Below are 24,781 nucleotides of genomic sequence, written 5' to 3'. Positions count from 1 at the left end.
AGCATCATCTATTCTGAATCTTGCCTGTAAGATATGTCCTTTGCTTTTATGTATACTTTTCAGGGGCATCTGGTTTAGCTGGAGATGTTGCAGCTACTAAAATAGTTGAATTGGCCAAAAAGAATCGTGAGATAACTGCCGAGACTGAGAGTGAAAAAGCCAAAGTGAAGCAACTGAATAACAAAGTCAAAGAGCTGGAGAGAGAAGTGAGGCATTTTCCTTGTTCTCCTTTTGCATGCTGAAACTTAGAAATCTGGCCTTTGGGATAGAGGAGCTGTAGAAACTGGGTTTGATTCATGTCCCCATTTTGAATTTGCTCTTACATCTATGCTTGCTCTGAGTTCTTGTAATTTCTGTCCATAATAGGAGAGAGGGATGTGTGCCCTCAGCTGTTTTCACCTTTGCAGAAAGGAGGAGCTAGGAAAGGATATCCATAAGTTATAATGAGCCAAAGATTTGTGAAACACCAGTAAGGAATGTTCACTTGTATTTGAAGCACAGAGGCTTTTCTAGCAGTGATATTTTTCTGATTTTTTTTTTTTTTTTTTTTTGTGAAGAGGAGCAAATTTCATACCATTATGTCTTACATTCCCATCTTGTTAATACCAGTCATGAATTAGTACTCTATTCTTGTAAGCTTTATTCATCCACATAATGAAAGCTATTTTCTGGCATAAGTACTTCCAGAACTGAGAGAGTACCAAACTATATCACGTAAGACAGCAAATCTTCACTCAGGCAAATTCATTTTTCTGGTTTAGTATGACTTTTTTATATGTGCTAACCTTTCACAGGAATAATTTTACTCAGGTGACTGCTGAAATGAAAATTAGATGCCCTGATGTCAATGTTTACTTTGTTCATTGGCTAGTACTGCTCTTCCTTACACAATACTCATAAAATTTTGGATAATTTTTAATGCTTTTCTCTGCACTTTGCTTCCTTAGAAGACATAATTTAAATGGATCAATAACATCTGTCATGCTGACAAATGCATTTTGACTCCACCTTTCACAGTTGCTTATTATCATCAATCATGCATATATCTGAATTGTACCCCAGTTACCTGAAAAATCAAGAAATGGTAGATTAAATTTTTGAGAACTCCTGCATAAATCCAGAGCGATCTGGTCAGAGGGGTCTTGTCAAACAGTTGGCAGGCTGGCTAAGAAATATCAGGTGTAGCTGGGGACCTACAAAATCACACAAGTAGGGGAGCAAGCCGTGAATAATTTCAAGAAAAATCAACTTGGTTATAATCCCCTACTGCAGAAGTGTAATGACCATTATTCAAACAGAAACTTAAAATATTGTCAGACATTGACCCAAAAGAAAGGACCACAGACATTTCAGGAAAGGAAATCAAACTCAAAGCAAACAGAAGTTTTCAAGAAACAATAATTGCTGGTCAAAACAGAGCTGGACATTTTGGATATGAACTAATCTGTCCTTAGACACCAGCACTATCAAAATCAAAACCAAACACAGCAACCTGTCTCATCTGAGGTAAAGATGAACCGCAATGTGAACGCCGCTGAAACCATGTCCTGGTCAATGGTCTGTATTTTCTCACAATCTCATTTGGGGTGGCTCTTCTCTGAACTAATGGTCACTGGCTGAGTTTGTGGATTGTACTTGTTCAGTAGAGCTATATGAAGATGTAAAAGATGGGTAAAATTAAAGCAATGTTTGATGGTGGGAGGTATCTATGAAAAATGTTGAGGGATGAAAGAGAAGAGCTGTCACAGACAGGAGCCTGCAGTGATTCACGTCTCTCTAGTAACTCTTAAGCTAAGCTGGATCACTGTCTAGACACACTCATCTTTTTCCATTGATTGTAGAAAGAACCAAGACAACTAAAGTGCAATTCAGTTGCCCACACATAAGCGTAGGAGTTCCATCTGAGATGTCACTTGACCTCTGAGACATCCGTGCAGGGCTGTTTGTTAGACATGACAGGACTGGTAGTCCTGGTGCAGCCGCTGAAGGCCTGCTGGATACCCTCAGATGCCTCAAAAGGGACTAGACAGCTGTGGGTGGGCAACAAAACCAAGTCTGCAGTCAGTCCATCCGCTTGATATAATGTAGGTGTCTAGCATAGAGTGAGCTGAAGACTGGACTTCCCTGATTGTATTGACTAGACTCCATTCTTTATAGAGACACCCGCACTGAAAACAACGAACGTGTTAATTTGTGAGTTGAGTCTCATCCCCTATGCCTACTTCTAGATGCCTTAAACTCTGCAAAATGAATTGTGATGATGGTACCTTACAAATGCATCACAATATGTACTTTCACAGTGGAAAACACTGTTATTTTACATAATTGTTAGCTCTTTGCTTGTATGAAAACTGAAAAATATGTAAATCATAAGTGTTTTAACGTGACTATGTTCCCACAAACAAAATGGAAGGTGTGGCCATTGAGCAATCACTTAGCAAAGCGTAGTACATGTAAATAAAGACTGCAAACAGATGTTTGCAGAAAACTTCCTTCGAATTTGACCTACCAGCTGCCAGCTCTAGCTGAAATTTCTCATTCTCAGTCCATTGACTAAAAGAGTTTATGAACTGGATAGAAAGGGTGGCATAGCCATTGATTTACTTGCAAAGAGGGGGTGACATTAGAGCTGGCTCTGAGTTACACTCTGTGTTTCCCCAGATATCACTTTAATGAAGAAGCTATTCCTTAGAGCCTTCTTTTATTCAGGCAAATAATCAATATTTTTTGTCCATCTCAAAGAATGAAGTGTCAGCCCTTTAAAGCAAGACTTCCTGGCCTTTCTAGCTCCAAATTCACTGCGCTCCTGTCCAGTAAGAAGTCTTTGCAGCCTCAACATAGGACATGATTCAGAGCAGGAGGGGCTATACGTCTGCCTTCCTTTGCTGTGGCAAGCAATAGGAGACATTCTTCATGGGTTGAGAAATGCCACCTTAGAGCTACCAGCGAAAGAAAAAGAGTCTTAACACCATTACTAAATCTCAGCTATAGGGCATTAGGTAGTGATTTCTCCTTTTAAATTCCTCTGTTGTGTAGAACTATGTGCTTTTTATGAAATATCCTGTGATTTTCTTGAAAAGTGGGTAAACTGGCATCCAGAATCTAGAGACAACATCCTGATCTGTACTGTACTGGATTTGCATTTATGTGCATAAACATTTATTTTATGAACCTACGGTGTTAAAATCCCCAGAAGTCTCCATGCTTGATAACTGAGCCCATCTCAGCAAGTCCAGAGACATTTTCACTGAAGTTATTCCACAGTAAAATAACACATGCTTCTTTGGGAAGCATTTTAGGAAAAAATTACATGCGTTCCTCCTGATTGTGTTTAAAAAACAAGGGAAAATGAAGTAATATTTTTTCTAGAGTAAATAAATATCCAGGATCACCAAAACTGCTGTTGTACTTTTTTGCTAATTAATATTCCATGGAGGTATGCTCTTCACTGTATTCGTTCTATAATAACAATGCATTTTTTTCCAGCTACAGACAGCTGTAGAAAAAATACAGTCTCTTGGTGGTGATGATGCAGGAATCAAGCAATCAACTCTGAAGATGATAGAAGGAAACTTGGTATGAATTGTAATTGAAGAGGGGAAATCAGAAGCTGATACTTAGTTCTCTCCTATTGTGTAGTCCTTTCCTTATGACAAGGATGTATCCCTGTCACTAGTTTTGTGACCAAATTGCTCTGTTTGTACATTCTCTATGACCCCCAAAATTAGGAAAGCCATTTGCGTGGGTCTGGGAAAAAAAGAGTCTGTGATCGTGATGGATCTGTGGATCTTAATCACTTCAGTTTTTCCCTGAAGATTCTGTTCTTACCAAGTACATTCTTCTCTTCAAAGGCTGAAAGCCCAAAGGTGAAAGCATTGCAAGAAAAATTAACCACAGCCAACTTTAAAGTGATGGAGTATCGTAACCAACTCCAGTCTGCAAAACAGGAACTGAAGATGACCCAAAAGGTACTGTTGCAGGACGCGGTCTGTGGCTGGGATCCTGTGCAAGAGGTATATTCTTGTGAAATCAGGAGGCTTCTTTTCTTTTGAGCTTTGATTAGCCTCCATGAAGTATTCCAGTGAACTGTAAGGAGGTAAGAAAAGACACGGGTGTAGTGGTTGCATTGGAAAGATATGCACATGGACACACAGATTTCATGCTCTGCCACCACAGCCGGATAACTGTATCCGCTATTTCTATTGCTATCATGGGTACAGATTCTTTAAGGTTTGAAAGTCCCAGTTCAGCAAAATAGGTTTGTGATTGACTTGAAGCATACGTTGAGGCCCATTCCTCCTTTCCAAAACATTTAATTATGTGTTTACTTTTAATGTAGGCTTCAGTCCCATGAAAGTCAAAGAGATTAAAGACCACGCTTGAACTAAAGCACATGTTTAAATGGTTTCTTGGAGTGACATCCAGAGTAACCTTTTCCTCTTTGATTCATGATGGATTTTAATGTGTTCCGATGTGCTCTGTTTCCTTTGGTTTCATTACTTTGCGTAAGAGACCTGCAATGCAGATCAGAGTAGAGAATATGGTCCTAAAAATAGAACTCTGCTGACCTTTTTATAAATAATTTAAAAGCTCTTCCTACTAGCTTTAGCTCTCGTTAATGTGGCTGTGTTGGAATTGTGCAAGAGAGATTGGCTCAATTCCTGATTGCAAGGGTGTGTATTAAGACAATATCTCTGTTCCTGTTTAGTTCTGGTTAAGTATTCATTATATCAAAAATAATTGCGTATATTGAAAACTGTTAGTAATGCTTAGTAAACCTTGGTGATGAATTTGAAATCCTCTTTTTACAAAAGTAGCACAGTTTGACACCCAGCTATACAGCTAGATAGTACAATTTGACACTCTCTATAGGCAGGCAGCAAAACACAGATTCACATTTTTAAAAAAGTCAAAGAATATTACTCAGACATCAAAATACTGACCCACCTCACAAAGTGAAATAATTCATGTTAGCCAAACCCCTCCTAAGACCCAACACTCTGTATTGTGATAATGATCTGAAAGAGCTTACATCACATGGCATACAGGATATCAGATACAAGCTGTAAAGGCCACTGTGTATGGATACAGTGTTTTGTGTTTACTGCTAGAGAGAGGAGCTTTTCCTCCCCTCTCCCCAGCACAGGTATTTCAGCCTAGCCTTATTGTTGATGTTAATCCCTTTTTCATAGCTTTTAGCAAATGAAGTCGGTGAAGATGTGAATATTCAAAGTCTCTTGACCAATTCTGGCAGCTGGCGTGGACGAGCCCAGCAAATTCTTGTTCTCCAAAGCAAGGTGAGTTAAGACCCTGCATGGTTCATGTAAGCTGGGTGCTGGGATGCTCTTTCTACGTAGAGGTGTTACCTCAGTTTGAGTTAAAGACACTGTTAGTTCTTCATTAAGTAGTTCTTAACATGTCTACCTGCTTATAAGGCATGTCCCAGTACAAACAGTGTTTACTGCAAATACATGGCAGTCTTTTCTCTGTTGAAGAAAGCAACTGTTAGAATAATACACTTTATGGTAACTTTTGCAATAGTTTTTTGGTATGTTTGTGTGTGTGTGCACGCACATGCGTGTGTGGTGGCGGGGTGTTAAATTTTAAATATGTGTTGATGTGTGCAGGGTCTTTCCGAGTTCCTGCAAACTATATTAGTCTATTGCAAACATGCAAGCTTCAGTATTTAAGCTGGGAATCTTTCGCATCTGTGTCGAAGGAGAGAGTTCAGTGACCTTGGAGAGCTGTGGCAGCCTAGTTAAAATCCCAGGAAGTTTTGAAGGTGCCTCTCTCTGCTGAGTACAGAAGGAGCCCTGTCAGTGTCTGTGCTCTGACTTAGACACCTTTGTTCAGTGCCTAAAGTCAGATGGGAAGAATTGAGGCCAGGTAAGATTTTCAAGTTGTTCCCCCAGGAACTTCAGTAAAATCTTTAACTCTTGACTCTTCTGAAGGGCACAGTCTAGCTGAAATGTCAGCTCGAGACAGGGAGGCAGTTTTGTCTGCATCTTAAATAAAACTTCTCTCAGGCATTTCGATACATATTTTTCCTATTTTTCTGCTGTTTAGTTATATGCCAACAAAATGTGATTTTTTGCACTCTGATTGACTGAAATTGTTAACCTCTACTTTCCCTTGAGCAAATTACGTTTTCCTTCCGTTAGACCCCCTGGCTGGGATTCATCTGACGACTGTACGTACTGTACTCTACTGTAATTTAGAAATTTCTTTCTGAGCCAGTCTCCTCAGGCCCCTTCTGTAGTCAGTGGGGATCTTGTAAATACCGTCACTGGATCAAAAGTGAGGTAGGTGCATCTTATCTTAGAAGACACCTCCAGAACAGGGCAGAGGAACTGTGCTGTAGCAGTGCCCATTTCCTTCTACTGACTATAAAAGAAGTCTGTAGTGAATAGCTGAGATGCAGGGGCTCAGTTCACTTGACTACACGTAGGTGTCTCATGCCAGCCGAGATGCCGTAGAGTGTCCCTCTGACCTCTGGTCATCTCTCCAGAGGAGTATGGATGTCTTGTAGATCCTGCATCATATGTGTCTCCAGTATCCCAGGGCATCTAAAACAGTGCTAGGTACCTATGGTCAGGCTAGTGAACTGTGCTTTGCGTGTTTACATTGTGGACATCCTGGATGGTGATTCTGCTAAAGACGAGATGCTTAAATGTATACAGGTGACTGGGTGTCTGCCCTTTCAGAGGAGATCTAAAGTATTATTCTGTTGTCCACACATGTGTTTAGTGGCATTCAAGATGCTTTGGAGTGTCTGCCTGGCCTCCACATGTGGCTTCAATAAGGTACAGATCTCCCACGTGCCCCGAGTCTCCTGTAGGTCTGGTGTCATATCTCCTCCTTGCACAGATGCCCTAGATATCTATGTTTGTTAGCAGCTAACAAATTTAAATTTGAAAGAACAGGCACTGCTCTGTGTTAGTTAACCACGATAATGTCAAGAAGTAATATGATGCTACACTCTGAGATCCCTTTGGTTATGTCCTCTTTGATGCTGGACCACTGTACTCCTGGTAAAGACTGTGGATGTGTTGTCGTTATTGTCCCCTAGGTTCGAGAGCTGGAGAATCAGTTGGGTCAAAACAAGACCAGAACATCACTGAGTGAGATTGATGAGGAATTGCTGGCACTTACTGATCCAAGGAAGTTGTCGGCCCAAGAGAAGAACTTACTGAAGATTCGCAGCTTGGAAAAAGAAAAGAAAGAAACTTTGGAGGTAAAAACCTGTGAGCTGACGGAGTCCTGTTTGGGTATATAGTGTGTAATAACTCGCCTTACCTTCAGGGTGTATGTTACACCCTACCCAGAGACCATTTCAGAAATGCATCTGATCTGCTGGAGGAAGTTCTGCCACACTTCACAGACTGAGCAAAAGGCTTCCACACTTGTCTGTATTGCACTCTTGCATGGCCAGGCATGCCTCTGCAGTACAAGATTCGGTCTTCCTCTCTGCTTCATGATTCGTGTGTCAGATGCATCCACTTGGCCTGAAATGTGGCCACCTGAACTGTGCCTGATATAGGTGATGTTGGAAAGAGGGAGAGAGGCCCTGGGTTGCAATGCAGCTGGTACTGGCTTTATACTGAAGGCATATGTAGAAAGAAGCCCTGCTACAGCTGCATCCAAACTCTGTAGCATCTTTCTCACCCTTTGGCCAAATGTGCATTCTTCATGCAATGTTAAATACAAACACCCCCCTCACTCCTCACATATCTGTATGGCTATGGGCTTCTACCTTTGAGCAGAATAAAGTTGGGAGTGACACCAGACACCCTCTAAGAGGCATTCTGAAAATGGGTCTTACCATTCGTCTATCACATGTAGTTGCTACAAAAATAAACAGGCATCCAGTGTTTAGGGGTTGAGAGAGGCTACAGGTAGTGGCACATGTAGTAAACCCTGAGGTGGAAAGGATACATAGGCCTGTGTCCGCTCGAAACATGGGTAGCAGGGGTCAGCTACACATATTCAGGTTAGCAAAGCACATCTCCCTGTGCTCCTTCCCTGTATTCGCTTCTGCAGAGGCAACCTGGCACCATCCCAGAGCTTGATCAGCTACTGCTTTTCTCACCACAATTTAACCATGCAACAGAATGAGCAATGGGGTGATACACACCTTTCACTCTTGGCCATGAGAATGAAAGAGAAGATTTATAGCTACAGGCACACAGCACAGGGAAGGCTTTCCTCAATAACTGTAATCTGCGTGGTTCCATTTCTGCCTTTGTCTTTCAGGCTCCATTCACAATAACTTCCCCTATACTTGTCCGTTACTACTTAACTGCTAGCATGCTCCCTGGCCAGTTTCATTTAGGTGAAGGCATGGCTCAGGGGACAGCGTATGCCAGGGACAGCTTCTAGTAGATAGTGTGGCATTACCACCCTGTATCTGGAAGGAAGAGAGTTTCCCTGTGGAGAATGGTGAGGCAAATGAAAAAGCAGGAGCATACAGAATTAGGTTTTAACACAAAATTATCATTTGCTTGCTGGCACATACTGAATCAACCTAGTCCACTTGTATTCCTGAGCAGACAGACCTTTTTTTGATGCTGGGAAGCAGGCAGCAAGTAGTAGCATTTATAGTTTCTACTTGCTTAGGGATGATATGGTACGACAGTTCCATTTTTTAGATACTACCAGGCAATGTGTGATGCTTTTAGCTTACCAAAGCACCTGGGGCTTGGTGATGATAGGCTATAACTGTCATCTCTTATGATGTGTTTGCATCACTGCAGAAACTCACTGAGGAACATGATGCTCTCCAAAAAAGTCATGAGGAAGTGAAAAAAAAACTCGACGCATCAAAAGCCAGGAACAAAGTACTGTGCAGCGAAGTGAAAACCCTGAAGGGACAGATCGTAACCTTGCTGGAGAAAGGAAAACATGACGATGAGCTCATAGACGCCTTACTGGTACAGTCTGACTATTACTGTTCGTCCCATCCCCTGCAGATCAGCCCTCTTTCTATAAGTGATGAAACATGAAGTCATTTAATGACACGATGACACAGACAACCTTAGGGTACACAGGGGCCTGATGAATCAAACTGTGACAGTCAGAGGTTTCCTAGTCAGCTACAGCCCTTCATTTTGGATCAGATCATGTAAAGGCCGCAAAACAGCACCAGCCGTGACACAGTTGCAGTCAAGTGGCTTTAAGCTGCAACTATTGGAAGAAATGTTTTGCAGAAGGATTGAAATAGGATTGCCTAGGAGGTAGAGGAAGGGCTTCATTCCTGACCCATGAAGCTGGACTGTATTCTCTGTTCTGCTTTCAGCTCTGTTGGTAGCTTTTTTTTTTTCTTAGAATGCCTGCAATCTTGCACTTTCATTTGTTGTGTTACGCAGCCCCAAACACACAAGCTGAACCACGAGTACTAAACCATGTGCACATTCATTTGCAGTAGCTGGGGCTGAGAGGATTTGGCCCCTTCAAAACCAAGAGTATTAGCAGAGATTCAAGATGCAGTTGTGCTGAAATAAATGGCTGCTGTCATGGTCTTGCAGGATTCTTTTGGCCAGCCATCGTTCTCTGTAGTCTTCCCCAATTACAATAATAAAAAAAAAAATTTATTAGAAAAGATGCCACTTCTTAGTAGGGTTAGTTCTGTGTTTCCTGATCCAGCTCCTCACAAGTTTCAAATCACATTTCCTTCCTTCTGGATGTAGGTTTTAGCTAAGACATGCTTATGACTAAGCTGGCATTCACCTTTCTGCACACCAGGCAGCCACGGGGAATATGGGTACTGACCAGCAGATTAGGCAGATTACAGAGGAGCCAAATAACAGTTGTCACTTTTGCTAGGTCTGAGCATTCTCACTAAAATTATTACAGAAAGATGCGAGTTTACTTGGGAAGGAACGGTTACCTTGTTTTATCCCTTACATCAAAGAAGCACCTTGCTTGCAGTTTCTTGGCCTGACAGAACAAACTGACCAACAAGTATTAGATTTGTCAGTGTGAGAAAAACTCCAAAACCCACTGGTAAAACAGCCTAGCCTCATAGCTGTCATCTCATACTACCCTCATCTTTTAACGTCACTATCACACAATCTGATCGTGTTCTAATTTCACAAAAAGCACATTGAAATCTTTACTTTTATCCAATTTATGAAAAAGTCACCTTCAAAGGCCAGCCTTTTTTGCTCTCTTTTCTGCTACACTCAGGAGCAAAGCTGCCAGCAAACTGAATCTCTCAGTTGCTCAGGTCTTTTCTACTTGCACTATCCAGTCACTAAAGTCTTGATACGACCCGCAGGGGCCAGTGGGGACAGACTGTCCTTACCCAGCCGCATGTGTCTGGGCATTGCAGGTAGATGTGTTGTGCAGCCCTTTCAATGGATAAATGCTGAGAACAAGACAAGGTGATCTCACGCTTAAAACATAATGGACCAAATTCTTGGAGTAGCACTAGTGACATCAGTGTGCTTACACCAAGGAATGGGTTTGGCAGGGCAGTGGCTTGCCCTAGCATTCCTAAATGGGTATTTGTCTTGGAGGGTGTAAAACACCCAGGGAGTCTTAATAATCATTGTGTACAAAAGTGAAGATCTCGCTCGTCGTTTCTGTTTTATCAGAGCCAACAGAAGCAAATGCAGGAGATCTTAAAGCACCTGAGCCAGCAGGACGAGAAGAACAAGGAGTCCCAGCAGATGCTTAGGGCAGCACTTGAACAGTGAGGTTCAGAAACAAAACTGCCTTATAGAGCAGCTCAGACAGATGGTGGCTGAACGAGAAGCAAAGGTTAAAGAGCTGGAAGAGAAGATTGGGCAACTCACACTTCAGGTAGGCAGTCAGAAGAAATTCACTAGAGGAGCACACTTTTTAATCATTTTAGATCTGCTCTTCCACTTCCTTCTCCCTTGTTATCTGAGATGGTTGCTAGCTCAAGACACTAATACCTGTCCTACGGACAGTCTCTCCTGATGGAATGATAAAGCAGGAATTCTCTCATGTAACTCTTAAGTTTCTTTCCTGTTTGTACATAACTTTTCCTCAAGCTGTTTAAGCAGCAGAAAACATAGAAATATCAATCACACCCACATGTGGCTCCATGTCAAGACTGTCACATGATTGACAGCAAGGGTTGGGCTGCAGTGGGGGCTTCTCAGTATTCAGCATCCTTGGCTGCTGAAGGAAGCAAGCAAACAAACACAGGTGAGGCCAACATCAGCAGGCTGCCATGGTACCCAGCTACATCCCCTCATGGAGTGATGGTAGTAAGTTATTGTCATCTCCCACTGTAAACCACTTCAAAGACTTCCTCTCCCTCAGGTCTCCAAACTATTGATATCAGTCTGATGGGTCTCAGGCATATGGAAGTTTCATTGTACAGATGAAAGAATTGGGAAGGTTGGCCCCTTACGGACTAGTATGTTAAAAATGTTTTCAACTTCTATGGTCTAGTGTTGCAAACTGACAGAGGCAAGGTGGTACTATTGCCAGAGCACAGGCACAGGAGTGGAGAGGCAGTCCACTAACCTGCCAAAGGCTTCTCGTGTGGTCTGGTATCTTATGGTCAGGTTTTGTTAGAGTATTTAGACATCCAATTCCCATTGATATAAAACCCTCATAGGGTTATGAGGCGATTGTGAATCTGTCAGATACCTCAGTAATGGGGGCTAGAGCACTGAACCCAAGATAAAACTTGGGTTAGGGACACAAACCAACCGTGCTGGCACTGGCAGTGGTGGTGCTGTGCTGTGGGTTCTCTAGCGGCGCTGTGTGCAGCCTGTGATTTCATATGAAACTGCACTTTCTACTGACTTTTGCTTTGTTTTCATCCTGCAATGGATAGAAACTAAAGAAAAGTTTCTGAGGAGGTCCTGTAAATCAAAAGTTCTGGCATGCTTGTAGCAATAATCATAAGTTGGTGCTTAGGCATTGATGCAGCTATTTTCCTTTGAACTGTGTAATTGGTTTTATAACCTGCTCCAACATTAACAGAAGAAATCTGCCCATCAAGGAGATGATTCAGGAGCTGCTGATACACCACCTTCTGAGCACTCAGAAGATCCAGGTTTTACTCTGCCTCTGGCATCAGGCAGCAATCGGGTTGGAAGGATTGGATCTGCTCGGTAAGAAGACTCTAATGTCAGTGTTTAAAATTGTTGTGAGTTATTCAGAAGCATGCTTTTCCCAGACAATTGTATCAAACCACAAGTGCTACGTGCCAACAGCTGTGGCAGCTTGTTTACAGTATATGGGAATCTCTAATCACATTATCTCTTGGACTTTCGTCCTGGAACACAGAAAGATATACAGACTTGCAGACATTACTACATTTGGCATGATGGTAGTGCAGCTAATTCTCTTTCTCCAGCTCAGATAATGTTTATGTGGTTAGTTTAAGTGCCTGTGATTCTTCTCTCTTATGAGAAATGGGGCTTCTAATGAGCAGGCTTCTGAGAGCAGGGTGGCGAATTAATACAAAACGCTATTTTAGGTAAGCACTAAATCACTGGTGCATTATTTAAATCAATAAATATGCTTGGAGTAGGATTTCCTTGCAGAAATGTTGAAAACACACCACATCGTTTGTTCTTAACGAACACTCTTTTTAAAGCCTCACTGAGGACCGTGTAAATTACACTAATCTTAATACAGCAGTAAATCTGATTCTTGTTTACACTGATGTGACTCTGGGTCACTCTGGCTGTGTAAAGGGACCATAATACCAGAGTAAGTTATATCCTTTCCTGTTAAAATGCTGGTTTTGTTGCCAAAGAGTTCATGGTCTAATTGACAATGAGGATTTGAGACTGGTCTTCTGAGGAAGGAGGAAATTTTTCATCAAGTTAAAGTTGCAACTGATTTCTTCTATGTAATTTTAACTCGCCTACCACATTGCTTTAGACACTGAATTCGGCTTTAAAATTGTCAGATGTATCCCTGAGTCTAAATAGAGCATTACTACAAAGTTTGAGAAAAGTTCTTCTCAGTGTTTTCGAGTTAGAGTTAAAACATCCTTAATTTGAAAGTTTCCGCATCTCTGTTGTTATACCTTTCTGACTGACTTTATTCTCCCACCTGTAACTTGCAGAAGTTGTGCTCTCATGGAGCAAATCTATATTTTATCCACTTTTTTTACTTCGTGTGTCTGCTGATGGTAAGCAGGAAGGCAAGCAGGAAAACGAGGTTGGGTAATGGCTTTGTAGAAGCCACTAAGTGCAATGCATAAATTATTGCTTGTATACGTGGCTAACATAGCTCTGTCATGAAAATAGCTGACGTGTCAGGTGGGCAATGAATGAGTCTGAAAACTGCAAGAGCTGTTAATAACTTGGTCAGCAGGGCTCACTCATTCCATTAACTTTAATATGCTGATGAATTCTCTATTCCATTTTACTTTAGTGAATCATCTTTTCCTATCAGGAAAGATGAAATGAAAAATGCTATAAATAGGAACTAAAGCCCCTTGGAGACGTCGAAGTAAAAATCTGCATTGTTAGACTGGGCCACTTCTGTCATCATCAACGTTAACTTGATTTTAGGATTAACCACTCCTGGCCAGGAAGGCCACTCTGCCTGTTCCGCAATATTAAGGCTTTATCCTCTGTTAGCTGCAGCCTAAAGGCAAGGAAACGTGGGCTAAGTCTACAAGCACTTGCCTTTAGGCAGCTGAGCTCAAGTTCGGAAAACAAACACACACTAGAATTTTATGTCCCAAGCACACATATCATTATGCATAAAACTCATCCAGACTGGAAGTGGTACTCTAGTGTTATCAGTTGACTCCTCCTCTTACAACAGTAAGCCTGACAGATCTTCCTGAGGGTCTCCACAAATTAGAAGGGTTCAGAAAACTATATAAAGTATGTTTTTAAAGGGCATTTGGAAATAAAAGTTGTGCACCTTGTTGCAGAAGAGGGATTCATTTGGTTATGAAAGCGTGCAACATGCAAACACCATCAAACAAGCACAGTAACCTGTGCTGGTCTCTCACCCTAGTGCGTGAAGGTGTAAGATTGGAGTGCTCTGTGCAAGGGTCCAAGGCAGTGCCTGCGAGGAAACAGAGCAGCAGTGGCTGCTTGTGTGGCTGCGTGCTCAGCTTGAGCCGAGCAGGGTCGAGAGCTATTCCTGCTCACGAGTTGCTGTGTGGCTACTCTGTGGCATAGAGCGTCACAATGCTGGTCTGGAGCGCCAGCAAAGTATCCCCAGAAGCACAGAGATCAAACACTGAGCTATAGTTTTTGTACATTGGAGACACAAGGTGGTTTTGCAGTGTGTTTTGGAGTCAGGGAGCAAGCTGAGCTATTGTGTATGCAGGGCCTGGGTGATACCCACTTAGGAGGCTCTGGGAGTCTTTTTCCCTACAAGGCAGCAATAAACACAGACATTGGAAAATGACCGGAATTCTTGGAGGACTGCCCTCTGTAGAGCTCAGTGCTTAACAAAAGTTTCTTCCTCCCAGCACAGTGTCCAAGATGGGCCACACACTTGTTGAGTCGGCAGCTACTAAGCCTTCCCTTCTCAGTAATAACATCACACCTGGAAGGTATGTATATAAACTTCATCATAAACAAGGGAGGTTTCCTGCCGCGCTCCACAAGCTGCGGGCAAGCCTTACCCTTGTCTGCCTTGCTTCTGTAATGAACAGCTTCTTTCACCATCCTTTCTACCTGATACTGCCAAAGAGCTCTGACACAGGCTCTAGTGTCTTCTTGCTACCTTAATTTTTTTGATTGCTAGTTTTACACCCCATAAGTCCCATTTTTCCCTTTTCACCCCCAATCACCAAGATTTCTCCTGCTTTTTACTCTAAAGGAGATATTCCTGAATACTCCTGTGCGGAGAGGTCGGAGAAGTAATGAAGTACATAACAATGGGATACAGGGCAAAAGTGCCCCTTTCCTTTCATCACATATTAGGCACAAGAACGGCCATTGTACTAATGTTGCCTGAAGCCTTTCAGTGGGAGAAAATCAATAGCATGCCATTTAATAGTGTAGCGTAGCACTTTAGGCCACATATAGGCTTGCTTCTTTTACTTTGGCAGTAACAATGGGAGAAGAGTCAGTGACGGTGAATTGATCAGAGGTGGAAGTTTGTTTTCAGGAGTGATGGGAAAGGAAAGCATCCTTGCGAAGGAAAAGACCTTTCTAATGAAACTCGCAGTGGCTTTATTTCCAAATATTTCTATTCCATTTATTGCAATATAGAGATTGATGCTGGGGGGAGGTAGTGAGCCTGGCTCTGCATTCTGGCTCAGTCTTCAGACAAGTCTATTTTGATATGTTTTTCAAATCCTGTCTTTGTTTCGTTTCTTTCATTTGTCAAATGGGAAACAGACTCTCTATGCTTCTGCTGCTTTTAGGCTTGCTGGCACTGACAGCCTGGATTTGAAAGTGCTGCAGACACAGATCACAGAGCACAAGGCGCTCTGCCAGGCTGCTGAAGTGGAAAGAGACAGGCTCCTGGAACTGGTCACTGTGCTGCAGAAAAGGTAGCGGCTGATTCTGCCCGTATCCTTTGTGGGATGCTGCGATTAAGGAGCGCTTGAGATGTGTGAGAGTCTATAGCATGCAGTACAGTACACCATACACTGCCAGTGTGATCCTTTCCTTAAATAGGGGCTTTTAAATTTTTTCTGCTCAATTTCCCTGCCTACTTGATGATTCATTTTTTTTATTATTCTTTTAGAACAAAGGACAGAAAAAATGGAGTCATCTTCAAGCTTGCTGCGCCTAGATAAAACTACAATTCGTGTATTTATATATGTGTGGTGTTATTTAGGCAGCAATATTATTCATCAGTAGTAAATACTGTAATTATAGTTATAATCTGACTTCTGTTCCAAAAGCTTTTCACATTCTTTTAAGTTTCACTGTATCCTCTTTTAAATGAGGTTTAACTGAAGCATAGCGATGATTTTTTTTTTCTATTATTCAGTTCAATTTAAGATGATGTTAAAAGCCAGCTATGTTTTAGGAGGGCAGGGGAAGCAAAGTCTTTTCTCTTTAGATACCTTTTAGCTACTGCTTTTTTTTTTTCCCCAGTTAGAGAATGTATATTATTTGATTCCCAAATCTGTATTCCAGCTTGTGGGAAGATATACTTTTGTCTGTGTGCTTTTGAATACAATAGGCACTATTTGCTTGCTTTATTTTACACTAGTTATCATTTCTCACTTGTCTAACTTTTGTCCTGTACAATTAATTGCAGTCAGAAAAATACACTTTTTTTGTAACTGTGGTAAAAGTATCACCCCTGTGCTTTTAAGGGCTAAATCCTGGAAATACGCACTGGGAGAATTTTATTCATGTTTGTAAGCCCAGTGACTTTAATAGAGCTATGCGATTAGATAAGGATGGAGGTGTGAGTGATAGCTGAAATGGGGCCATCACAAATATGGGATAATGAAGAACACGGAGTCAATGAAATGCACAGTTGCTTGTAAAGTGTACCATAGACTGATGATTCAGCAGCTCCACGGTTATCACACATTTATCAAGAGCTCCTGCAGGTAAAGTAAATTTTGTGAGATTGTGTGCAATAACTCTTGGAAGACCTCAGGATAATATAGCATCCGGTCATATTTCAACATGAATATATGTAAAAAAATCAAGCATTCCTCCTCTTCCTTCCCCTGTTGGAGTGTGGGTCAGCAAAGCTTAAGTAACACATATAATGCTTAAGTCAAGAGAAGAGCACTGGGGATGGTTACGAGTGGGACTTTTCTACAGCAGCTGCCAGAATTTAGGACTGTGTTTCACAATCACTTACTGCGGAGCAGAATATACTGTCAGAACATACTCCGTTGTAAACAGTTTGTAGGATTGGGCCCTGCTGGGGAAAGGGGAAGAGCTAGAGGAACATTTTAGTTTAAGTTATTCACATTGGCAGAAGATTAAATAAAATCTGACTAGTCTTGTCATTTTTCCTCTGCTGTTTGTCTAACGTGGATGCTAGGGGAACACCTGGTCAAGTGAAAGTTTAGTGAATTCAGAACCACTGAGAGAAATATAATTTCTCATAGCATGTCACCAGCCCGGTAATTCACTGCCACAGGAGGTCAGAGTCTTGCCTGTAGCTAGATTTTTCAGACAGTGTTATAATTTTATTATAGTTGTAATATTTTTTTAGTTAGGCCAGCTAGGATGGAAATAAGACTAATCAAGTCTCTTGATTCAGGGAGTAATCAGCTATCACCCATGGGGTCAAGAAGGAAATTCTTTTATTCTGCACTGTACAATACAGCGAGTCAATTCAGGTTTCTCTCTAGCTTTAAACTCCTTTAAATCATTTGGTATCAGGCACTGCCCCACACAACATGCACCACTGACTGCATCTGTGGGCGCACATCAGATTTTTGTAGTTAATTTTCTAAGATGTTGTGCAGGGTGAGTAGAGAGGCATTGTGCTCTTCCGTTCTGTACTGCAGAGTGAACCATCACTTTTCCACTCACTAATGGCCAAGTTTATTAAAAGCAATATCAAGTTTCTTTTCTTACTTGCAGATAACTGACGCAAAACAGCTAAATGCTAGACAGTGTTTTTATAAACTATTTTCCTTCCAAATTTTCCCAGTGTGTTTAAAAAAATGTATTTTGTTATTCTTGTAATAAAAGATCTCTCCTCAGCAACCTGCAGCTTGCCTGCCCATCTGAGTGGTAAACTCACACGAGTAGCCAGTGTTAAGGGATCTAGGCAACCTCCATTAATGAACCCATTATTTCCAACTGTACTCATTAGTTAATTCTGTTTTGCAAATTTGGAGGATGCCATCTGGAGCAACTGCACTGGGATTTCTGCCTTTGGATGCATGGAAAATTATCCTTTTCCCTCTGTTGGGAGCTATGCAGCATGAAGCAGGATTCAGTATCAAGACTGACTGATCCTTAATAGTTGTGACATAAATAAGCTGAACTACCTTTTTTTGCCTATCAGGGTGGAAGAAGGCAGCGATAAAGTCCTAGAAGCTGAGAAGAGGCTTCAGGAAGAGCGGCGGCGATGTGTCATTTTGGAACAGCAGCTTGGAAAACTGCAAATGGATCCAGGGAGGAACACAAGTGCTCAGAAACCTCCCCTGAGGAGCAAAACAGGTGAGGTGGAGCACTTACCTACAACTATGTCCCCTCTCCCACCTCTGTGGTTAATAGACAGCAACAACATTTGGACTTCCATCTGTCAAACCTACACAAGTGCTTGACCTTAGACATGGCGTTTTGAACCTACTCAGACCAGTGGACCAACAGAGAAGGTGAAATCCTGGCCCCACTTAATTCAAGAGGATTTTGCCACAGATTTAAGTGGGACCAGGACTTTTGCAATATGTCGTTTTCATGGGATGACGGTCTACAGAAAAAACTTGACACTGCTCTGTGTTGCCACCATGCCCACTGCTGTGTTCCCTTCGCACTTCTGCCTGAGAGATTCATCTGAAGGTTAAGAGCAGAATTAAAGGACGCATCCCAATTTAAGGCCTGTCACTGTCTATGAAAAACTATTGCTGGTGAAGAAGTAATTAGATCTGGTGTAATTTATTATCCCATGAACATGATAATCTCCTGCTATAAATATGAAAGCCTCACTAGCATAGTTAAAGGAGAAGAATTCATGGTGGATGTTAAATTTTTATTTTCCTGATCAGATCCTTTTATTGCTTAAGGACTCTGATTCTGTAAAGTGTCTAAACCAATAAAATGGCACATATTCTTAAGGAAACTTTTCCAGTGGTTTCCCTTTTTATGTATATTTTCATAAAGTAAAAAGACTTTAAATGCCAGGATATGAACAGTAGGAACAGGAATTTCAATTTGGCAAATACTAGGATGCCGTCAGGCTGAGTTACAGTGATTAGAGAGGTCACAAGCCTCATTAGAGACCTTGTACAAGCTGTCGGCCTGCCCCCCACTGAAACGCATGATCTTGGGCCGTAGGGGGACTGCCCTGCAGCTCAGCAGAAGCATGGCGTGGCTTTCCATCATGACTCCATCCAGCACTACAGTGGGTACTAATGCTACCTCATCAGCTTCTTAGAGCTGATCTGTACTGAGCACTACGACCTGTATAAGCAGTCACCTCCTTTTCCACCTGCACCGGTGGCTTGTTTCTCCTTAGGCGTGGGTCAGACTGAGGTAAGAAACGCTACTGTAACTGCATTGCATTTCTTTGCATCTCCCGTTGTAGTGCATGCATGTTTGACAATAAGTTCTCTCTGGAGCAGGACCGTGATGCAAGAAATGCCATGTTGTTGTTCACTACGGTCTCGATTCATACAGGAGAGGTAGGGTCTCCAGTGTAACATCTACACAGTGTTCAGGACCTCGAGGGAAGCATTGCCATTCACCCATCCAGCGTGCAGAGAGAATTAGGTATACAGGAACAGGATTCAGAGGAGCCTTTATCCTGCATGGGGACTGAATGATTGCTTCAAACCTGCTGCTCTCTGTAAAATATGGATCCATTCCTTAGAGCAGAACTGTTGTGTCCTTAGAAAGGACTCCAGCCAACGCTGACTCATTCTCATGTGTTTTTCTGCGAGCACTGATTTTTAGAGCTGTCTTACCTGTATTAACCGAGAGCCTGACAGCAGAAAAACTAGTGCAGAAAAACTTAGATCCTAATAGAAACCTCGTGCTTAGAAACAAAGTGCAGCAGCCTTTGGCCTTTAGGATATAGGACATTCATCTTGATAAGAGAGCAGTGCTGGGCCTCACAGGAGTGGTATCGTGGGATGCCCTTTGTGATTCCCAGGAGGGTTTGGAGGCAAGAGGCTTTGGAGCCCTCATATGGTTCTGCAGATGCCCAGAGGAAGAAATCAGGGTGTGTGTAGGGACAGGCAGTAGCCAGGTGAGAGTTGTGGGAATACAGCTCTCAATGGTACACTTTTTACTGACTCCATGCCTTAAATAGTATGGGAGCATTTTGGTGCTGTCTTCCAGAGGAGAATTCAACTGAATTGTTGAGTGCTCAGACTTCTATACAACCTGGTAGTGTAAAGTGTTGATGTGTTGTTCTGTTATCCTACATGTGCTCCACTTAGATTTCCCTTGCAACTTCGAAGAGATACAGTGATAAACTGTCCAGGACCTGAGCCATTTTGGTCAAGTTGTTGTGCTGTAGTAACGGTTTGGTAACTCAACTCTGGGAGATTGGTATTTCATAGCCGGAGGACTATGTGTGACAGGTTCCTTCTTACTGAATATTTAGTTCATTAGTCTTGTCTGCTTAAGGACTAAAAGCAAATGTAGAAAAGGATTGGCAGGAAGACTAGTAAGAAGAAATCCTCTCTAAGTCCATAAGATGAGTGGGTAACAATCTATTTCACCACCCTTCTTTGAAGAGAGCTCAGCCCCTTGTGATGTGCCAAAACTCTCTGGAGTTTGTACAAGAAACGAGTCTACAAGTCTGTAGTATACCTCTTCAGCAGAGCATGTAGGTTATCTGAATGCTTTCATGCCAGATAGTAAAGGAAATAAGAAGGAATTAAAAGCTTGAATATAAAATAGAGACTAGAGAACCTGCTAATTAACATAATATTTTCTTTTCTTTCTGAAAGTGAAGAATTGGAGAGAGCTGATCTAATTGCTAATCTAATGTTTCTGGTCTCTTCAGTTCAAGGGAAGTAGATAATGATGCTGAGTAGCTAGAAACAACCCAGTTGTGTTTTAAAATTATTCATGATTTTTGGTTTTTTTCTGTCTTATCCAAATTTCTAATTAGTAAAGAATAATCCCAGAGGAGGATAGGTAAGTAACAGCAGGTTCTCCTCAGTCCTGTAAAACGCAGCCTCAAGATCAAAAGCATTTCTTGGTTATACAATGTAGCCTTTTCTTCTCACGTGTTTTTGTCAGAGTCCAATACCCTCTGACCAGGTTCTTTTAGATATTCCACACGAGGAGGATTTAGTGTTTTAATACCAAATGTATTTATTTGAAGATATTTGATGTGGGATTTTAATTTGGAGAAGTGATACAGCAATGTAGCGAAATCACAACACGAGCACAATATAGCAATTGCAAGATACAGTTGAATCACAACACAAATATGATTCCCATTACCAGCCTAGATGTTTACTGTCACGATGCTGGGTGTCCCCAGTTGCCGGAAAGGAATACGTGGGTTGAAGCCAGGTCAAACCTGTTTTCTTCAAAGTTCATTTTGCTGGTGGTTTGATTTTTATACTCTATGTTGGTCTGAACCACATATACGCTTCCCTCATGTTGGTTTGGCTGGCTCAAGGTAGGTAGTACTTTCTGCTGATTATTTTAGAGAAGGCCATTTACATTTACTCAACTGATTCAGCCGTTTGTCTACAGCAAAGACCACCCTCCAGTCCCCTTGGTGTTGGGATAAGTTCAGCATCCTCTAGGAGAGCTGTGGTCACTTCCTACATTCCTTTCTGAGCTTCTTGAGCACATCATCCTTGCCTGTCTTCTCTGAGCCTTCTGCCATTGTAGGGATTCACTGGTCGGTCACGGATTTTGCTTCTCCAATCCCAGTAGTAAATTTGAATTATATTTTCTCTATAACCCTGAAAAAAGTTTTTGTGTCCCTTTGAAATGACAGGAGCAATGCTGCTTGGTTTGGGTAGGCCTTTATTTAGGAAAGCATTCCTGATTTAGAACCTTAGTTTGAAGTACACATTTGAGTGCTTTACTGCATTTAACCTATGTTGCGTTTATGCTGAGGATCAAAGTGCTTTACAAAAGTTGTTTCAGTGAGTGCCACACGCAAACTTTATCACAGGCATTCAGGAAGCAACAGTTGTCAGAAGTGAAACACAATGACAAGATAAACATCAAAATAACCCTTTTCAACTGTTTCTATCACCTATTGTTTTGGCCACTTAAATTTTTTGGATGAATTTTTTTCTTCTCTAAATAGGTAGGCACACATATTACTGCATTTAGCCTTGAAATGCAAACTCATCATGTTTTCATTTTGCTGAAAGGAGATTAAAATAAAAGTCTGCCCTATATATTTGCAGTATCTTCATGGATATACATAGAACTTAACAGATTCCTTAGTATTTATTCACTGTTTCGTGAGATTTACTCTGTGTGCTACCAAGAGAAAATGGTTGCTTGTTTTACTAAAACTCCATTTTGTGATTAAATCTACAGGCCAGTCTGCGAGTCACTCAAGACTCACCTTGAATGTGAGTGATAGGAAGGAGCTCTCCGCAGCCCAGCTTTCCAAGTTGCCTCTGGAATCGCAGATAGAGGAGCTGAGCACAAGGTATGGTTTCCCTTTCTCCATGCTGTGTTACTCACAATAGCTAAAATTCATTGTTGTCCTTTTAGCAGTGATATTACCTGCACCCGCTCCTCAGAAGATAAAACCTAGCAAACTCGGTAGAAATCACAGATCCTCTGGTTTGAGCTTGCCTGTGTTACTCTTACACAAATTTCCTAATAAATATACAGATACCCAGAAAAGCTAAGCTAATGAAAATGTTAAGCAACACAAAACACGTGCAAGGAAGACACCTTTTTTTTCTTTTTCTTTCCTTATGCATTGATTGCAAGCTTATTAGTGAAAATAAAATTATAATCTTGAACAAAACAGATCTGAAAAGTATCTTGGTCATCTAATACTCTTTTCTATCTCAAAGAGAGAAGGACCAAGTGTTAAGTCTGCTCTTTCTCACGCCTGTCATAAAATTACCAGAGAGCATGTTACAGTGTTTTCTTCCCTAGAGCTGAAGCACTGTTCTAATTTGCTTTGAAGCTCCACAGCTCACATGGAAGTTTTCCTTTTGTTTCCTCATAGGCTTGTGATCCAGCTGGATGAGAACGAAGCTCTGAAGGCCGCTTTGGAGACTACTGTGAGAAAGAAAGAGGAAGACTTTAAACTGTATCAAGACACAATGGACCAAGTGAAGGATATCTTTTTACAGGCCATTCGGCAGCAGAAACAAGAGAAGAGTTAAGCAAGATATTCAGAGTCCTGGGGACTGCAAAGCAAGGAGAGAGCCCAGGCATCGTGCCCATGAATTGAAATGCAGTGGCAGTGTAGTTTTGCAGCCTCAGTTCATGTCATTTCTTTAGCGTTTGCAGAAAAGGATGAGAAATGGAGATGAAATACAAAGAGAGTGAAGGTTTTGCATGTCAGCAAATTCTGTCTGTAAGAATTAGCAAGCAGCTGGCTCACAGACTGCACATGCTATAGGTTGGTACAGTTTAGGAAGCTGCAATTCTGCAGTGTGATTTTGGGCAAAACCTCCCTAGTTGCAACAGAATTTTTTCTCAAGAGGGCTCGATATTCAATATGCTTCTGCCTTTATCAGCTCATAAAGGAATTTGCTATATAAAAGTTATGCCAGCTCCCTTCCAAAGTCGTGCCAGGAACAAACCGAGTTCTGTTTTTATCAGCACACTGATACCTGTCTGTCTCAGGCTTTCTGTAGTACTTAAGTGCTGAGGCAGTGGATTAGCCTGGCCTGTGAATATCTGCAAGTGAACTTTTGGGGGGCTCCACTCACCATCCCAGCCTGTTTCTTTGCTTGAACGTATTGGCAGCAGAGTTTTCTGAAACTCAGGGGAGTTTCCACTGAAAAGGTAGACTGTGCAGATTACCCCTGCAATCAGTCAGACCTACCTTAAATTCAGCTCATTCCACACAAAACTTGCCATCCAGGTTTTGAATTCCCTATTTCTGGGTCTCTGCATTCATCCGTCAGGCAGGTCTTGTTCTCGCTAGGAAGAAATGCTAACAAAACGCAGGCAGGTCCTCGCTGCAGTGGTGGTGGGCCTTTTGGAGTTGCTGAAAACCCTTGCATCTCTGTCCTTTTCTCTTGCAGCGTGGTGAGAACACCAAGCGCAAGCTAATAAGGCATTAACATGCAGCCTGCCAGCAGAGCGCTAGCCTTGGGGATTACAAGCAAACGGAGAGCTAGTCATTTTTGTATAGCGCTGCTTTGTTTCTGGGTTGAAAGTCTCGAAAGCTCTTCTTTTTCTGCTTTGCTTTCTCAGCCTCTTTTTGTGAGTGTGAAGTTTGTCAGACTTTAACCCCAGCCGCCACCAGCGTAAAGTGGATTTGTGGACAGGCAAGCCGCTGCTCCCTTCCCCGGAACAGGGATTGCGTCCTGACTCCACTTGCGCTGCAGTAAGGCAGAGTGAAAAAGAGAGCAGAGCGGGAGTTACTCCAGACGCGGTGAGGGTGGTGTCGGCCCTGTCTTTTTTCTGCTTAGGTTCAGAGTTGTCTCTCTTCAAACAGTTCACTGAGTCCCTGACGGAGGAGGCCACTAGCCGAGAAGAAGCTCAGCGTCTGAGAGTTAATCCTCCTGTACTTAAGAGCCCTGCTCCGCTCCCCAGCGCTGGCCCATAGCTCAGCAAAGCTGTCAGGTGTCTCTCTCGCAAAAAGCGGGACCAAAATGGTTCATTGCCAAATTCCTCCTGCTCACCCTGCTGGTAGAATCAGGGGAAAAGGCGTCTTGCAACCCGCAATCCTCTCCTCCCGACAACTCGAGGAATCGCAAATCCTGGATCGAGAGGCAGACACAGTCTCATTCAAGTGAGCTGCGGTTTGTTTCTGTTCAACTCCATCCCGATGATTATGTAGCAGGGAGTGAGTGAGCAGAGCAAAGAGAAGAAATCAGCCCACCTCCAACAGATATTTTAAGGACCTGAAGTAGTGAAGGGAACACTCTGAAAAGCTGCCTGAGCTGTGGCAAGAGGTGTGGAGATTTTGCTACGTGGTGGCTGCTAAATTCAGGCTGGTAGCTTGCAGCTGGAGATTCTGATTTCGCTTACGCAGAAATGTGAATCAATAATATTTTCATGTAAGTACAGGAGAGGCAGTCTGCCGTCCTTTC

The 24,781-nt window shown here is 42.1% G+C and overlaps 1 protein-coding gene across 1 annotated transcript in view; it reads left to right on the top strand.

The window, feature by feature from the left end:
* CCDC13 (coiled-coil domain containing 13) overlaps positions 1-23,052 on the top strand; it is a 30,753-nt gene extending 7,701 nt beyond the window's left edge. Inside the window, 14 exon segments of the mRNA XM_050892245.1 lie at positions 64-206; positions 3,487-3,576; positions 3,852-3,968; positions 5,193-5,297; positions 7,070-7,234; positions 8,754-8,930; positions 10,596-10,673; positions 10,675-10,803; positions 11,965-12,095; positions 14,432-14,515; positions 15,335-15,463; positions 17,908-18,062; positions 22,089-22,203; positions 22,738-23,052. Coding sequence (XP_050748202.1) covers positions 64-206; positions 3,487-3,576; positions 3,852-3,968; positions 5,193-5,297; positions 7,070-7,234; positions 8,754-8,930; positions 10,596-10,673; positions 10,675-10,803; positions 11,965-12,095; positions 14,432-14,515; positions 15,335-15,463; positions 17,908-18,062; positions 22,089-22,203; positions 22,738-22,897 — 1,778 coding nt within the window. The 3' untranslated portion in view covers positions 22,898-23,052.
* Positions 23,053-24,781: the final 1,729 nt, after the last annotated feature.

This window comes from Gymnogyps californianus, chromosome 2 (genome assembly GCF_018139145.2).
Source record: "Gymnogyps californianus isolate 813 chromosome 2, ASM1813914v2, whole genome shotgun sequence".
Taxonomy (NCBI): Eukaryota; Metazoa; Chordata; class Aves; order Accipitriformes; family Cathartidae; genus Gymnogyps; species Gymnogyps californianus.
Note: the sequence above shows the minus strand (reverse complement) of the source record. Positions and strands in the feature narration are given on the sequence as shown.